Source organism: Terrapene carolina, unplaced genomic scaffold (genome assembly GCF_002925995.2).
Source record: "Terrapene carolina triunguis isolate 2854851 unplaced genomic scaffold, T_m_triunguis-2.0 Scaffold68, whole genome shotgun sequence".
Lineage (NCBI taxonomy): Eukaryota > Metazoa > Chordata > Testudines > Emydidae > Terrapene > Terrapene triunguis.
In genome coordinates this window covers 34568351-34585719 of record NW_020664419.1, presented here as the reverse complement: position 1 = coordinate 34585719, position 17369 = coordinate 34568351, and the positions used below count along the sequence as shown (strand labels likewise).

At 40.1% G+C, this 17369-nt stretch overlaps 1 protein-coding gene across 1 annotated transcript in view; it reads right to left on the bottom strand.

Annotated features, from left to right (window-relative positions):
- Nucleotides 1-17369, bottom strand: part of GRM8 (glutamate metabotropic receptor 8) — a 470840-nt gene that overhangs the window by 42650 nt on the left and 410821 nt on the right. Inside the window, exon 8 of the mRNA XM_024196844.1 lies at nt 12019-12954. Within this exon, the coding sequence (XP_024052612.1) occupies nt 12019-12954 (936 nt within the window). The remainder of the gene's footprint in view (nt 1-12018; nt 12955-17369) is intronic.

Below are 17369 nucleotides of genomic sequence, written 5' to 3'. Positions count from 1 at the left end.
AATTTTTATTTTATTTCTTCCTTTCTCAGATATAGCCAAGGTATATAGTAGTTGTAGTATACTAGTTGTGAGCAGAAGAACTACAGGATGTTGCAGTGTACTTATTGAAAACACACAAAAGTATGGTAGAATATGCTGCAAAGCAGCTATTGCTAAAGTTTGGTTAAATCAGATTCAAGCTCTTGGATTTTTATTTTCATGCTAGATAAACAATGAAAAATTCAAACTTTTCATTATTATTTGTTACTAGTATAGTGCCATTGGTGTGCAAAATGCTAGCACATAATTGAGACAGATCCTTGCCTCAAACAACTTGTAATCTAAATGGGATGGATGTTTTGCAAACAATGAAAGGATTCAGAGCAGTGATAGGAAGAGATAGGGCAGTGACCTATGTCAATGGTAAAATTTTCATTGGCTTCACTGAGGCCAGGATTTCACTCATAGTCTGTCAACAATGGAAGGCTAAACAAAAAGAAGTGGGTCTTGGATAGATTTGACCATGGAAATGATGGATGCTAAGTGATCAGTGGCATGCCAAAAGCTTCAGAGGTTCAACAAGATTGCCAATGATGGACATAAACTGAATATACAATTAAACCACCTTAAGCAACTTGTCACACATTGATCCGGGTGGCATTTGATTTGCAAAGAGGCCTCATCCTTATGGGATTTGCTATGATGTGATGATGGTGATGATAGGAGATGGGAGGAATGGAAATTGTTTTAACTACAGCATAAGACTAGGCATGAAGTTAGGAGTGGGAGTTGGGAATAAAAGAAATATTAAGGAGAGAACATTGAGCAGAGCATAATGTCCATGAGGGAGAGTAGGATGAAAGAAGAGCTGGAATGTAGGCAGTGCTACATGTAAAGTTTAAAGATGTGGATTAGGTGTTTGGATATCATGGGGAAAGATGAGGAAGCCATTGGCTGACATGGTTAGGACAACGGTAGAGGAAGGTTAATTAATGGTGGTATTTTGGATAAACTATAAATGAAGTGGACTGGAGACAAGAGAGGAGGATATTAGAGTAGCTGAGGTGAGGGGTGATGAGAGCATGGATCAGGGCTTTGGCATTTGGAAGGAAGAGAGATGACAAGTCTCCCTAACTGCAAGGACAGTGCAGAGAAAATAGCAACTTAATCTGTAATTATGAAATCTGGAAACTGTTATGAAGTTGGATGACTTTTGTAACTAAGTGAAAGATTATCATAACAATTCAAAAAGGCATAAGACAATGCAATTTGGAGGATGTAAGCCCATTATATTGAGTTTTATCTGACCATATTGTACCTTGCATTGCATGTGTAAGATTTCTATTTCTACATCATCACTTCAGCAGTTCAACTTTAAAGGAAACATATGGTACAAGCAAGTCCCTCACAGAGACTGTCTAAAAAGTAATTTCAGGCTCTGAGACTGATTTTTGTAGCTTGTTCATTCACATGTGTCTCTTTGATAACTAGGTTAGGAGATGCATGCCCTGCTTGGTATGAATTCTTCTTTTGCTATGCCTCACACAATTACAGGTGCTTTTCTAGTAGAAAAAGACATTTGCAAAGTGTCTTATGCTTCATGTAGAGGGACATCTCCTTACATCTTGTTGTCGAACAGCGACTCCTGGGTAGTTCCCCACTTCTCATGCTACCTCAAACTTTATCTGGTCATATTTTTGTAGCTCATTTTATTTCCTGACACAAATTGCCTGACACACGGTTGCCTTCAAATTGAGTGACTGTGGTTAGTACTTCTTTTTATGTATTATCTAGCACCACAAGTAATGTTAATGGAGATTAACACCATGGAAAAGTACTTGATGTCAGGTAGATTATCTGGCAAATCTGTGAAAACTACGGGCCATATTCTCTCTGGTGTTACTTGGTATGAAATTAGTGGAGTTACATCAAAGATGAGAAAGTTCCATGTCTTCCTTTCTTTCATTGTTCAGCTATTTTAAATTTTTTTATGGAACATCTTTCAGCAGCTTCACAGTTTATGTACAGGAGGAGCTTTCTTCAGAAAATTGTATTATGTAGCTGGTATACAACTGATCACATCACAATATCTGATGACATCACCTCACTCCATCCATATACTTCAAATATGTCAAGTGAACATTGACTTTGGTTATCATGAAAACAGTCATCATGCCATTCTAGCGGATGGGTATTACAGGTAAACAATTGACCATGTATATAAGCCATCTATGAATCTTAAGGTCATGATCTTAGGATGCGAAAATCCAAATGATTGCCCATACTGAATGTTTTCTTTCTAGGATTTCCCACAATTAATCCATCTTTTTTCTAGATAATTTTAAATAGGATAGCGTCCTAATAAGGTGAAACTCTGACCCTCTTGGATTAGATGCTGTGGACATCTCCACCCTCATTTTATCTCTTCATAAGAGGGCTCCAAGGAAACTATGAAAAAATAAACTTAATTGAGCCCAGTTACATTTTTTTTGTTTCTTGGAGGGTTGCCAAATATGGATTGGAACTACAGCCACTTGGCCATTTTAAAGGCATAGACTCTTTTTTCTCTAGTAACAGAGGAAAGAGTCTGTCTATTTTGACCACAATAATGTAATAAGAAGTGTAAAATAGAAAAAAATATATTCAATGGTAGTAATGTAATAGTAACACTATTCCTTTAAATAATTTTGTATTTTAATAGTCAATATAAAGCCCACACAGTGTGAGTGTAAATCAGATTTCTTTCATTATCTGACTCTCAATATTACCATCTTTATAATGAGTGTGAGATGTAATTTTAATGCCTAATATCTCCATAACAGACTATAAACTTTGACTAGATTTGTAGAATCTGGACTAAAATACAGCATCATCAATACCCAATGAAACTCCAGGGATATATCTTGTATGTTAATTGGCTTCCTGCTTTAGCTCTTACAGCTTCTTGAACATATAAACGGGGATGAATAGAAATTCTCAATCAAACTGCACAATATTGACAAAATCTAAGTAGGCTAGTTCAGTGTTACAAGGCATATATAGAATTAGCATTCTTACTAGGGGTGGATAAAAATAAAAAATAAGCTGAATTTCCATGCACAATTGAGACAAAAGCTTTCTTTAATGTTTGAACCGTTTTCTCTTTTGCATTTTTTACATGTGCTTTTCTAGTTATGACCAAAGTAAAAATACTAAGATGCCACAAGAAAAGCTATTTCTGTTCTATTTCCAACTCAGCAGGAACTAAGAAGTACCAGAAATCTCACAAGAAAGGCTGTTCCAGCAAGATTTCCATCCTGATTTCTACACAATAGTTTCTTTTAGATTTGCCAATTACTACTGCTAAAGCCATATTTTCAGGACAAAAAGCTGTTAACAAGATTAAAAGTGGCGCAAAATAAACCTATTCTTGTCAAGACAAAGAAGAATATGAAAGAACATACTGCATATAGGCCAAATCTTAAATCTACCCCTAAAGATGACTGGGGGAATAGAATCCTTCCCTCAGGCAATGAAGCAGCTTTGCAGAACACTTTTGTCTTTCAGGCTGTTTTTTTAACACCTTTGAAAGACAAACGTTACGTCGTTCAGTTACCAGTGTAGACATAGCCTCAAGCTGCCCCAATAGCCCTGCTTTCTCAGAAGCTATCTGCAGAGAGCTAAGAAGCTGGTGCCTAAGACGAAAAATATGTCATTTGGGCTGAATTCCACATTTTTGATCAACAAAGCCTTGAAGAAAACCACCCCATTCATTCAAAGAGCACAGTGAAAGGAACAATATATACTGCACAGGAATCAGGGCCTTGAGTGTATGCAGATAAGGTGAAATTCTTGCCTATGAAGAGGACCAGCACATGGCCTATGCGCCATATACATCCCACTATGGATATGTCTACACTCCACAGTTTGGATGAAGAGGGTGTGAACAGCAGTGCACACCAAAGTTCCATGCTGTAATTCCCCCTGTGGACACTGCAGGTGCAAGCTTAAAGGTCCCAAGATCACACGGAGCACAAGCACTGACTTACTGTCTTTCACTGGTTATCTGGATCGTGGGTGGGAGAGAAAGGGATAATAGCCTTGCAGTACTTCTGCATTCACTAGTTGAACAAGTGGACAGAAGCGGCTCTGATCCACAACTGCACAGGGGAGCTTCACTGTCTGACACATAAGGGGAAGTGTGCTGCTCCAGGTATAGGCCTGGAGCAGGGTACTTCCCCCACAGAGCTCATGGAGCCTAGATTCTGAGTCAGACGATAGTTCCCATTCTGCTCCTGGAGCATTGTAAAAAACACACAGTCCCTTGCTCAGCCCTTTGAAGATATCAAATGTCATGATTTATTTGAGATTACTAGAAAAAGTTTAAAACTGAAGAACTATTTAATTAATAAAATACATTTTTGGAACAACAAAAAACTTAGGGCCTGATTCTCTTCTCACTTATACTGGTGCAAATCAAGAGTAATGCCACTGAAATCAGTTGAGTTCAACTGGAGCAAAAATAGTGAAAGTGAGAGGAATATCAGTCCCACAGTCTGCTAAGTGTGCACACCCTAACGCTGTACATTGATGGTTCTACCAAAAAAGTGTTCATCACTGCTAGCTGAATTCTTAAGTGGTTTGTTACACAGGAGCGAAGGATTCAATTAAACTCAATACAGACATTAGTAACAAGATGAAAGAAATTTTAACATGATGAGTTCCCTTTCTCAAGGTCTGCTTTCTTTCTTTGGTGCTGAGATGTGTACACGATGGACTACCTTCAGAGACACATCTCTGAATATCATCAGGACTAGTGGGATGATATTTTGAGATGAAGAAAACTCGGAGTGCAGGCTGGTTCATTAGCAAAGTATGAAGCATTATCAGACATTTTGCTTTCTTAATGTAACCTTCAAATCATTTTGAATTCATCATAAGTGAAATAAATATTAGAAGAAAAATATTTGACCAACATCTCCAGAAATGTAGGGTGGGCAGAGGGAATTTACCTGCACCAGAGTTCTCAAGCTTTTTCATTGTTTGGACCACAAATTTAATAGATAGTCTCCTGGGGTCGCATCTCCCTCCCATTGGAAATTGAATAATATCCTTATTACAAGTACAGCAACAGTTTGCATAGACAATTAGTATTATGAAATGATCAGATGTATTTTGATCTTCTTTTAAGTGACTTAGCAGCTGGTAACAAGTAGGAGAGCCATGTCATGTGACCAGCAAGTTCTCTGCACACTACCAGCTATTGCTCCATCAATCACCTTGGGTCTATGTACAACAGCTTAAGAACTGTGGGACTAGTAAGGCAGTAAGAATAATAATGTATGGGAACACTCATATTATCTGTTTATGCCATACTTTTTAATTTGCCTTTACTCTACTTGTTGGAGAAAAGATCAAAGTTGTAGGCATAGTTTGGAAATATACTGAAATGTTCCTGTCTCTTTAAATTACCCCTTGCAGTTATTTCACCGCTTTCGGAGTGGGGGGAGGAATGAGGAGACGGGAGAATGACTTAGTGTTTTCTCTGGGTACTTTTTCCTTATCCAAAAGTACAAGCCTCCTTTCTTTTGCAAAATGGAAAACAAGTATTGGTATATTCACTCAAAACAGAAAAGTGCTAGGCTAATATAATAAATGATATCTTTATTATCTGAATGAACATGATTCATCCACCTGTCAAAACTTGTAAAACAAGTAATGCAAGGAAATTAAAGTAGATCTTTTCACCAAATAGAGATGTATTTTAGACAGTCATTTATCCTCTGCCGATTCTTGTGCAGTCTGCCGTTGTAACTTAATTTTACCCAGTGGTTCATAAAACATCTGTTTTAATCATTCAGCCAACTTCACTTTTTATTCTACAGCATTCCAACCATCATGACATTTTAAGAGATCTCTATTTCAGAAAATCCCAATATTTTAACATTCTGCCATGCAAATGTGAGGTCAAAGGATATGCAGGCTGGAATGCTATCTTGTACAGTTTTTCCGCTTTCCACTTCAAGCACCTCAGTGACATTTACTTCTGCGTTAAGGATATAGTGTTTTATGTCTTGAGGACAATTTTTTCCCATTATCCCAATATATCTTTGAAATACCTTTCAATGCCCTTAGTAGGTTTCCCTTTTTTATAATGGAAGACAACAGCATAATCATGAAGTGACAAAATGACGAAAGAGAAAGTCAGTCCAACAATACTCAGCAGAGTCATTACCCTTTTTTGCTCCTACACTTAGGCTCACGATGGAAACTGCTGATGAACAAAACCTGCATACTGTTCTTGTCTGCATCTGTGAATCCCGCTAGTAGCAACAGCCACAAACTGAAATTCTGCAGAAATGATAATCAGAAGAATGGCTTTCTTAGGCATGTATGTCGGTTTGATGTTCTGCTGGTTGAGTTTCAAGATAACTGAAGTGTCTGGAAATTTATAAAAATCATCAGACTAGGATCAAGAAAGGTTCAGAAGGTTTTTGTGCCTTTGCTTATTTGCTACTTTTTTTTCTCATATGTTTCTAAATCCTCCCAACTACGTTTTATTTTTACACCTACATACTTACAGATAACCAGAAGGTGAGTAGAAAAACGATCATAATGGGGCTATTAATTACAAGCTACATACATTGGGCCAGAACCTGAACTGGGGTACATCAGCCTAGCTCTATTGACTTCAGTGAAGTTACACTGATTTCCACCAGCTGAGGATTTGGCCTAGTAATTATAATCTTGAATACCCACATAAACCTTTTCTTTTCCTCAATCTCCAGTGCCTCTTACATATGTCTAAAGTTCAATCCAGCATCTGGTTCATTAAGACACCGACTCAGCAGTCTACCCCATTCAGCAAACACTTAAGCACATTCTTAACTTTCAGCATGTGCTTGAGACAATTAACATCAGTGCTTAATTGTTGACTTAATGGATCAGGGTCCACATTTTTTCTAATAGTTGTACATTCAAACTCAGCTTCATCCTGTCCAAAAACTCACTGGACTCTTACATCTTCTAGGATTTCTTCAAATACCACTAATGTCAATGGGCATCTTTCCATAGATTAATGGACTTTGGATCAGGCCTTCTGTTAGTTTCAAATAGCAAGCTGTTTAAATTACCTTGTCTCTCTGTTTATCAATGTAAATATCTTGGGAGTGAAAGAACAATAAGAAAATAAGAACATAAGAATGGCCATACTGTGTCAGACCAAAGGTCCATCCACCCAGTATCCTGTCTACCGACAGTGGACAATGCCAGGTGCCCCAGAGGGAGTGAACCTAACAGGTAATGATCAAGTGATCTCTCTCCTGCCATCCATCTCCACCCTCTGACAAACAGAGGCTAGGGACACCATTCCTTACCCATCGTGGCTAATAGCAATTAATAGACTTAACCTTCATGAATTTATCTAGTTCTCTTTTAAACCCTGTTATAGTCCTAGCCTTCACAACCTCCTCAGGCAAGGAGTTCCACAGGTTGACCGTGTGCTGTGTGAAGAACAACTTCCTTTTATTTGTTTTAAACCTGCTGCCCATTAATTTCATTTGGTGGCCCCTAGTTCTTATATTATGGGAACAAGTAAATAACTTTTCTTTATTCACTTTCTTCACACCACTCATGATTTTACGTACCTCTATCATATCCCCCCCTTAGTCTCCTCTTTTCCAAGCTGAAAAGTCCTAGCCTCTTTAATCTCTCCTATTATGGGATCAGTTCCAAAACCCTAATCATTTTAGTTGCTCTTCTCTGAACCTTTTCTAATGCCAGTATATCTTTTTTGAGATGAGGAGACCACATCTGTACGCAGTATTCAAGATGTGGATTTATATAAGGGCAATAAGATATTCTCTGTCTTATTCTCTATCCCTTTTTAAATGATTCTTAACATCCTGTTTGCTTTTTTGACTGCCGCTGCACACTGCGTGGACGTCTTCAGAGAACTATCCATGATGACTCCAAGATCTTTTTCCTGATTAGTTGTAGCTAAATTAGCCCCCATCATATTGTATATATAGTTGGGGTTGTTTTTTCCAATGTGTATTACTTTACATTTGTCCACATTAAATTTCATTTGCCATTTTGTTGCCCAATCACTTAGTTTTGTGAGATCTTTCTGAAGTTCTTCACAGTCTGCTTTGGTCTTAACTCTTGAGCAGTTTAGTATCGTCTGCAAACTTTGCCACCTCACTGTTTACCCCTTTCTCCAGATCATTTATGAATAAGTTGAATAGGATTGGTCCTATGAGTGACCCTTGAGGAACACCACTAGTTACCCCTCTCCATTCTGAAAATTTACCATTTATTCCTACCCTTTGTTCCCTGTCTTTTAACCAGTTCTCAATCCATGAAAGGATCTTCCCTCTTATCCCATGACAACTTAATTTACGTAAGAGCCTTTGGTGAGGGACCTTGTCAAAGGCTTTCTGGAAATCTAAGTACACTATGTCCACTGGATCCCGCTTGTCCACATGTTTGTTGACCCCTTCAAAGAACTCTGATAGATTAGTAAGACATGATTTCCCTGTACAGAAACCATGTTGACTTTTGCCCAACAATTTATGTTCTTCAATGTGTCTGTGATGTTAGAGTTACTGGTCTGTAATTGCTGGGATCACCTCTAGAGCCCTTTTTAAATATTGGCGTTATATTAGCTATCTTCCAATCATTGGGTACAGAAGCTGATTTAAAGGACAGGTTACAAACCATAGTTAATAGTTCCGCAATTTCACATTTGAGTTCTTTCAGAACTCTTGGGTGAATGCCATCTGGTCCCGGTGACTTGTTACTGTTAACTTTATCAATTAATTCCAAAACCTCGTCTAGTGACACTTCAATCTGTGACAATTCCTCAGATTTGTCACCTACAAAGGTGGCTCAGGTTTGGGAATCTCCCTAACATCCTCAGCCGTGAAGACTGAAGCAAAGCAAATAGGAGATACCAAAACATTTTCTACCTAAATTGTGTGCTCATTAGTTCTTGGAATGGGCAATTGCATATGTGTATATGATCTTCCCAGAAAATATATTGGTTTCTGCTGCTTGTTGTGCGTATCAGTAACATTTAGGGGATAAGGAAGTGCCCATCAGGAAGCAGGGCCTGCAGTAGAGCCAGTCCCTCCGCAACCTACCCAGTGCAGCTGGCCTATCCTAGGCTACCTGAATGGCTATACCACCTGACTGGCTGGAAAAGTCAGCAGACCGGCTCTTAATCCCCATAGCAGTACCACCACCATCACTACCACCACAGTGACTGCTCAAAGCATATCCCATGGCTGCAAGAGCTCCTGTGCCTGCTTGCCCCCAGCCCTGCTCTGGGCCTGTTTCAGCCTTGGACCCAGCCTTGCCTGTCTTGCCTCACTCCAGGTTAACTGGTTCTGACCCTTGACTCCAATTCCTGACTTCTGACTCCAGCTCCGACTCCTGCTCAGGTCACTAGGCCCCTGATTCCTGCTCATGCCCCAGTCCTGACAGTACCCCAGAACACTTTCAGAGATGTTTAACGATTTATTATTATTTATTATTATTATGAATAGGAGCCTGTCTAGAGATACAGATGCTGTAAAATACCAGTTGGGAATAGATTTGGGATGTAAAGACTGCCTTGCTCAATTTTATTCCCTTCAGCATTTCAAGAATGCAACCCTTGCTCTTATTCAGTGCTTTAAGTTCCCGAATTTATAGCTAGATTCCCTTTGAACAAACTCAAGCCATATAGCCAAATAATATGAGGGCTCTAAAATAACTGCAGACAAGGTTCAGGGTGATGAGCACCTCAGAAACCACCACTTCATTTAATTTATCCCATCATTTCCTTATCAGATAAAAATAGGTGTACAAAAAGCAATTCCAATTACCATAATTCCAATTACCATATTTTATAGTGTATTAGCTTTCTTTAGAACATGTCTTTAGAAGTTCGATATTAACTGAGAAAACTACAAGTAACTTTGCCTGAGTATATTCAGACACTTATTATATACGTGAGCACTAGTCATTACGTTTTTGTCCCATTTAGAGAAACAATTTAATTGCATGCATGCTTGAGCTATTGTGATGATGTCCATAAGGCTTGGTGTGGAAACATGTTTTTATTTACAACAAAAAGCAGAAAGGCTGAAAGAATTATTTGAATTGCAAAACTACTGTATTAGCATTTTAATTTGTTTTTTCCCCTCCTGAAAGTCGTCATATGAAGAACAAGAATAACCGATCATTTTTTAAAAATGCAACAACTTACTAACAAAGTTTAGTGCCAGAACCCAGGAAATTTAGTTATGTTCATATGTCCACTTTGGGAGTTCACATAAGAAACCAAACAAAGGGGTTTATTATTCTCTTCTTTAGAAGTGGAGAGTGTGTCATCTCTTGCGTCAAATAAATGTGAACCTATTGTGTAAATTAAAAGTCATTGCGGAACCACCGGCCAAATAGCATTTTCCATTATCCAGAAATACATTTGTTTAGTCACAAATACCATCCCTTGCTAAACTCAGCATGCCCTGAATGGTAAAACATTCTCTTTCAAATAATAAGTATTGCATCTCTATCCACACAAGTCTTTCCTGACTTAAATCTATACATAAAATCATCAGCATTTAAACTCTGTTCATACATATGATTATCAGCTAAAAGTATTTCCGAGTTCCAATTATAAGTGTCAGAATTCTTCAGCTTTACTTACTGCACCTACGCTGTGCCACTACCTTAGGGCTTAATTCTCCATAAAATATTAATGGCCTTTCATTCTGAACAAGGCCATGCAAGTCATGGCAGGTTACAGATCTTGGCTTTTTGGCAGTCTGACCTATTCAGCAGTGAGCGTGCTTAATGCTTTTTTTTTTTTTTTTTTAAGAAACCTGGGTGAAAGCCACATTGATCTACAGAAGTGAAAAAGATCATACTAATGAGCTCTGCTCCCCCTGAAAACTTTTACGCCTGAATCAGCAGGTGTTTTATTTAGTCACACAATAACACTTTGAATTTTGAAGCCAAGGGGGTTATGCCAGTTGAAAGCATGTAGCCGTTTCCATATACATTGATGGGGATAGATTCTGTAATCCATTTTCTGGAAAATATTTTGGATATTTTAAAAAATAATTTTTAAAAAAATCACCCATTAGGAATGGGAGCAGGAGGAGAATCTGGTTCAGGGATTCATACCCTACATTTCTGCTTTTCAAGATTTTCCAAACCATCTTGGCGATTGATCTGTGTTTTATTGCTCTTTCCTAGCAGATTTGCCATCTTTCCCAATGTCAGCTGGAGACAAACTTGCATATCTGACGTGTCTCTGTCTTCCCATTAGAAGCAAGAGAGATAGAGTTAAATGTTTGAGGTATTGTATATGGTTCTCCCTGACTGATAAGGATCTTGTCAACTGAACAAGGAAGAACTGACCTCTGAACATGTTAGACTGAATCTCTCATCAAAAGAGCTCATTTTCATGAGCCTAATTTCTCAAGGAGCTATTAATTAATTAACTGAGCCCTTCTGTAAGGTTTTATATGAGATCAATATTCAATTTACTGGGCATTTTTCTCCCCATATTTGTATTTATTTATTTACTTACTTACTTATGTGTGTGGCTGACAGGTAAAGGTAATGACTTTCATTCTACCCAAACATTCTTCTTCATTATTTTTGACAAGTGTAAGTAGATCTTTGCGGAGTTTTGAAATCTATCTATTTGCATCAGTTCTGTGCTAGGCAGCAAACATTTATAGCGTTTCATATAACAGACTGGAGCATCATGAAAGGATAATAATACGCATTAGTGGAAGCAGTCATTTAAGGAAAAGATGTATCCAGAAAATGACCAAGTTATTATGGCAATCATGTCATAGTCAGATCCCAGATCTTGTTACAAAACCCGGGAAATGTACCTTTCCAAAGACACATGCCATTACCTTCCATTTCCTAATAGTCTAGGAATTTGTGTTCACATTCAGAATTAGTAATTTATAAGACTGAATTAATGTAATTTTACAAATATTGTAACTGAAAAAGGCAGGTTAATATTTGATTCTTAATTTTATTGTCACTTACCTTCTCTGTGGACTGCGCAGTGCCAAAAAAGATTGGAATAAAAGCTAACCAAATTATGCAGGTGGTGTACATAGTAAATCCAATGGGTTTTGCTTCATTGAAGGTCTCTGGAACCCCTCTTGTTTTAATAGCATACACAGTGCATGTGACCATCAAGAGAATACTGTATCCAAGGGAACAAATGAGAGAAAGATCAGAAATGTCACATTTGAGAACTCCCCTGGCATTTTCTGGATCAAGTGTCCTCTGCTCTCCATAGTCTACTACGATATGTGGTGGATCAACAGCAAACCAGATGAAGACTCCAAGAAGCTGCATGGATATGAGGCTGAAAGTGATCACCAACTGGGAAGCCGGGCTAATAAACTTTGGAGCTGTGACAGATTTTTTACCTTGCTCAAATATTCTGTGGATTCTATTAGTTTTTGTGAGCAAGGCAGAGTAACTGAAGCACATGCCGAGTCCTAAAAAGAGCCGTCGAAATGAGCAGATCACTGTGTCCGGAGCGGCGATCATTAAAAAAGTGATAGAGTAACAGAGAAAAATCCCAGTCAATAGCACGTAGCTGAGTTCGCGGCCAGATGCCCTGACGATGGGTGTGTCATTGTAGCGGACAAATGTCACGATGACAAAGGTGGTTGCAATAATTCCGAGAATAGCTATGAACACGGGCACGATGGCCCAGGGAGAATGCCATTCCAGTTTGATTATTGGAATAAGCTGGCAATCTGTGCGGTTGGCATTTGGTCGCTTATTAAATGGGCACAGTTCACAGGTGAGCTCATCCACTTGGTAATGGTACCCTTCACAGCGTTCACAGTGCCAACAGCAAGGCACTCCCTTTACTGTTTTCTTTCTTTCCCCAGGTTTACAGGGCAGGCTGCAAACAGATGCTGGATGAGTATGATCTCTGCTAGCCCACTGCATGTCTTCTACCTATGGGTATAAAAAATTAATGAGCCTTCCATTTTCCTTCATTTATAATATCCTAATCCTGGCCACAGGTTTGTCATAAATCATGGTGTGCTGACAGTACAAATACAGTTTACTATAATAAGAAACCTGTTTCTTTCCCTTATATTGACTTTATGAAAGTGTTAAATGATTGTGCCCAATAAATCATTCATGCCATGGGCTTGATGAGTGTCATTAGTTTCTATTTACCTCTTTACTGCTGACCAAATTGACATCTGTAAAGAGATTTATTGACTCCAGGCTAGTTTAAAAGCAAAAAGTCCTAAATAAAGAAGTTTATAAACTAATCACATGCAAGTATAAATACCAGTAGTTTTCAAACATTTAATTAGGAAATGTGGAGTATGTGGGTTTGGAATTAATTTCTGGTACTGCAAAAGGACAGATTAAAATCTCCATGCATCAACTCTGACAGAATAAAAAGGATCAGGGAAGGATCCACTTCCATTTAGACATAATGCCATCTCTTCCAAGAAGAACCTGTTATCTGTTTATATGTTTTCATCCTTCAACTTTTGCTCGAAATGCATAAGAATATCTTTTTCCCCCCATTTCTAGTAGGTAAAAATATGTATATACCACAATATGATTAATAATTTAAAGAGATGTCACAGCTGCACTTCAGTCCTCCTGGTTTAAAAATTCCAATATCTTTTTATAGTTTAAAATTCATACACGCAGTGCAACCTTGTTTCAAAAGGCCCATCAATCCTGGATCTCTCCACAGTGCCATATAACAAATAGGACGTCTCCTCCACAAAAAATAAAATAAAATCTGTAAAGAAAACTCATGAATCTAACAACATTCTTGCTTAACTTCTGCACCTTGGCCCAGATTCTGCCACCTTTACTCAGGTCGAGTAGCACTTTGCTCCACAAGGGGTCCCACTGATTTAAATAGAGCTACTTACAGAGTAAGGTCTTATTGCAAGGATGGCAGAATCTGGCCCTTTCCTTTGTGCCACATCTTTCATGTGTACATTATTTAATTAGATTGTAAGCTCTTAAGTGCAGGGACTGGGTCTTCATACTTGCCTGTAAAGTGCCTAGCACAGTTTTGGATTTATAAATTGTATTTATAAGTAAAACAACAATAATAAACTTCCATGTGGCATAGGTGTTTTCACCTTCTGCTGGCAGAGGACAGAGTAAGGCCAGTATGGAAAAGGTGCTAATTTTGGCCTTAGCAGTTCCAGTTGTATTGCCACAAATTTCAGTGAGTGTTAGGCAGCTGCTTGACAGCTTCAGTCCCCTGCCTCCAAGCAGCCAAGCACCAACCATACAGCCATGTTGACTTGACAGTGGAGCCTCCGTTCCGCTCTTCTGTGCCATAGGGGACCTTCTGGTTCATTTTATTCTTCACAGCAAAAGTGCCCAACTACAATGATGCATCAAACATAAACACACTCATAAAGCCAAGTCTCTAGGGCCTAAATCTTCAAAGGGATTTCGTCATCTAACTCCCATTACAATCAATGGGAGTTTAGGCACCTAAATATCTTTGATGATCTGGGTCTAAGGGCCTGATGCAAAGTTCACTCAAGTCAATAGGAGTATGTCTACACTGCAATAAAACAGTTGTGCCTAACCTGTGTCAGCTAGGGTTGCCAACTTTCTAATTGCACAAAACTGAACACTCTTGCCCCGCCTCCTGCCCCGCCCCTTCTCTAAGGCCCTGCCCCCACCACATCCTGACCAACGGGAGCTGCAGAGCCGGCGCTCAGGGTGGGGGCAGCACGTGGAGGGTCCCTGGCCGCCCTGCACCTAGGGGCCGGACATGCCAGTCGCTTCCGGGGAACTGCACAGAGACAGAGCAGGTAGGGAACCTGCCTTAGCCCCAGTGCGCCGCTGACTGGACTTTTAAAGGCCCAGTCAGCAGTGCTTACCGGAGCCACCAGGATCCCTTTTCGACTGGGCATTCCGGTCAAAAACTGGATGCCTGGCAACCCTACTGTCAGCTGACTCAAGGTCATGGCAGTGTTCCCTCTAATTTTTCCCACATATGTATGGAATGGGTTTTATTATGTGCACCAATATGGAAGTGATGTGTGACACATCACCTCTATATTAGTTCACATAACAAAATTCATGTGGTGGGGGTGGGGCCAACGGGTTCAGAGTGTGGAAGGGGGGCTCAGGGCTGTGGCAGAGGATTAGGGGGTGAGGGCTCCAGAGTGGGGCCATGGATGAGGGGCTCAGGGCTGGGGCAGAGGTTTAGGGTTTGGGGGGGAGGTGAGGGCTCTGCCTGGGGATGCAGGCTCTGAGGTGGGGCTGGGGATGAGGGGTTTGGGATGCAGGCTGCCCAGGGGCTACAGCGGGGAGAGAGGACTCCCCCCAGCTCTTTCTCCTCACAGAGGCACCTGGGCTGGGGGAAGTGGGGGAGAGGCGCCTCTCCCCTGGCTGCGGCAGGTCCATGCCGGGGCTGGGGTGAGGCCAGGGGCGGGACGCCTGTCCCCTGGCCACTGCAAGTCCGAGGCAGGTCCCTGCTGGGGCCGGCAGGAAAAGGCGCCTCTCCTTACCATGGCAGGTCCGTGCTAGGGGAGCGGCATCTCTCCCCGCCGCAGCCCTGAGCCCACGTGCAGCTTAGGGGGAACTTAAGTCATGAGGCTCAGGCTACGGGACTGTAAAATTGCAGTGTAGACTTTTGGGCTCAGGTTGGAGCCCAGATTCTGGGACCCCACAAGTGGGGAGAGTCCCAGAGCCTGAGCTCCAGGCCAAGCCCAAACGACTACACTGCAGTGTTTTAGCCCCACCGCCCGAGCCTCACGAGCCTGAGTCAGCTGACACATGGGCCAGCTATGGGTGTTTTATCGCAGTGTAGACATACCCTAGGAGTCTTAGGCTATTCTACAGTCCTCCTGATTCTCAAGACCAGCAATCATACTATTTTGGGCAACCTAATTAATCTAATAGGAATGAAGGAAAAGTGTTGCTATGAATTCTGAATGATAACTAAAAGTACGATATTAGCACTTTTACCTCACATCGGTGTTGTGAAGATAAATACATTAAAAACTGTGAGTAATGGTAAGGTAATGGGGGGGGAGATACAAATACATCATTCATATATATATCACTCAAGTACTTCTGAGTGTTTCCCTTGTTTAGCTGAGCAAAATGGGTACAGTTTCTTTTAATCTACAACTATGCAGTATTTTACAAAATTTCATCCAGCCCTTATCACCGTTCTTGAATGTCTCTCAAAACTCTTGCAGTTAGTAAATACATTTCAATGTCTCAAAAGTTACATGATCCAGTGACAACAGCGGTAATAAATGCCCATCTTGAGAAGGTCACTAGTAATGATTCATATTATAATTTTCATTCCAGTAGATCTGGCACACAAAATATGTACCACATAATTCATATTATGACAATATAATGCTACAAATATTGGAAAAACTCACCAGAAGAGCAAACTTGCTTTTTTTTCTTAAAAAAAGAAATCATTCCAGTCTTTTAAGCCTAGAATTATCTAAAACAAAGTGATCTTTCAAGGCTCAACAAATTTATGTAAAAATAGGAAATATTCAATATTTGAAGCTGGGGAGGGTTGGAATGTTTTATCCCCCTATTTCAGTTTATTTCTCCCAAATTTTCCTGTCTGAGTGATTTTTTTTTAGGCTAATCTCATGATTAGATTCATAGATCCAGATTGCCCCAGACATGGAAAAAAGGTCCCTAGCAGACAGGAAATTCTGTGAGTCCCTGATTATAGGATTGTCATTGCATCATTAAACCTTAGGAGAAAGAGGAGGTTGTTCCCAAAGAAGAAGTAGTAAGCAACTGGGCCTTCTAAATCCAAGGATAACCAGTGATCTTCAAAGTCCTTTTCCCTTCACAGAGTGTCACACGTAGGGTGATCAGATGCTAAGTGGAAAATATCGGGACCGCCGCAGGGGTTACACTCACCCGTCTGGGTCTTTGGCGGCATTTCAGTGGCGGGTAATAAACCTTGTCGCCAAAGACAGAAGCACCCGCCGCCGAATTGCTGCCAAAAACGGGTGAATGTAAAAAAAAACAAACCGAAACAAAATATCGGGACAAATGGCGTCCCAACCGTACTTTGGTCGGGACGCGGGACAAACTCCTCAAAATCGGGACAGTCCCGACTCACATGCAGCATGCTTCTATAGAAGTCATGATCCCATGGATTTTCCTGCTGGCCATTTCTCCCTAATCTCCCTTCAGTATATATATATTGCAGATGGGGGACATACACATATGTTGCTGATAATTTAACTTTGAGGTGCTTTAGAAATACCTTAGATATATGACAGATAAGTAATTCTGACAGGGTCAGCATGATCTTACTTGGGTATTGCTTGTGGGTCTGGGGGAGGGTACAATACTGCAGAAAGCAACTGTTCCCACAG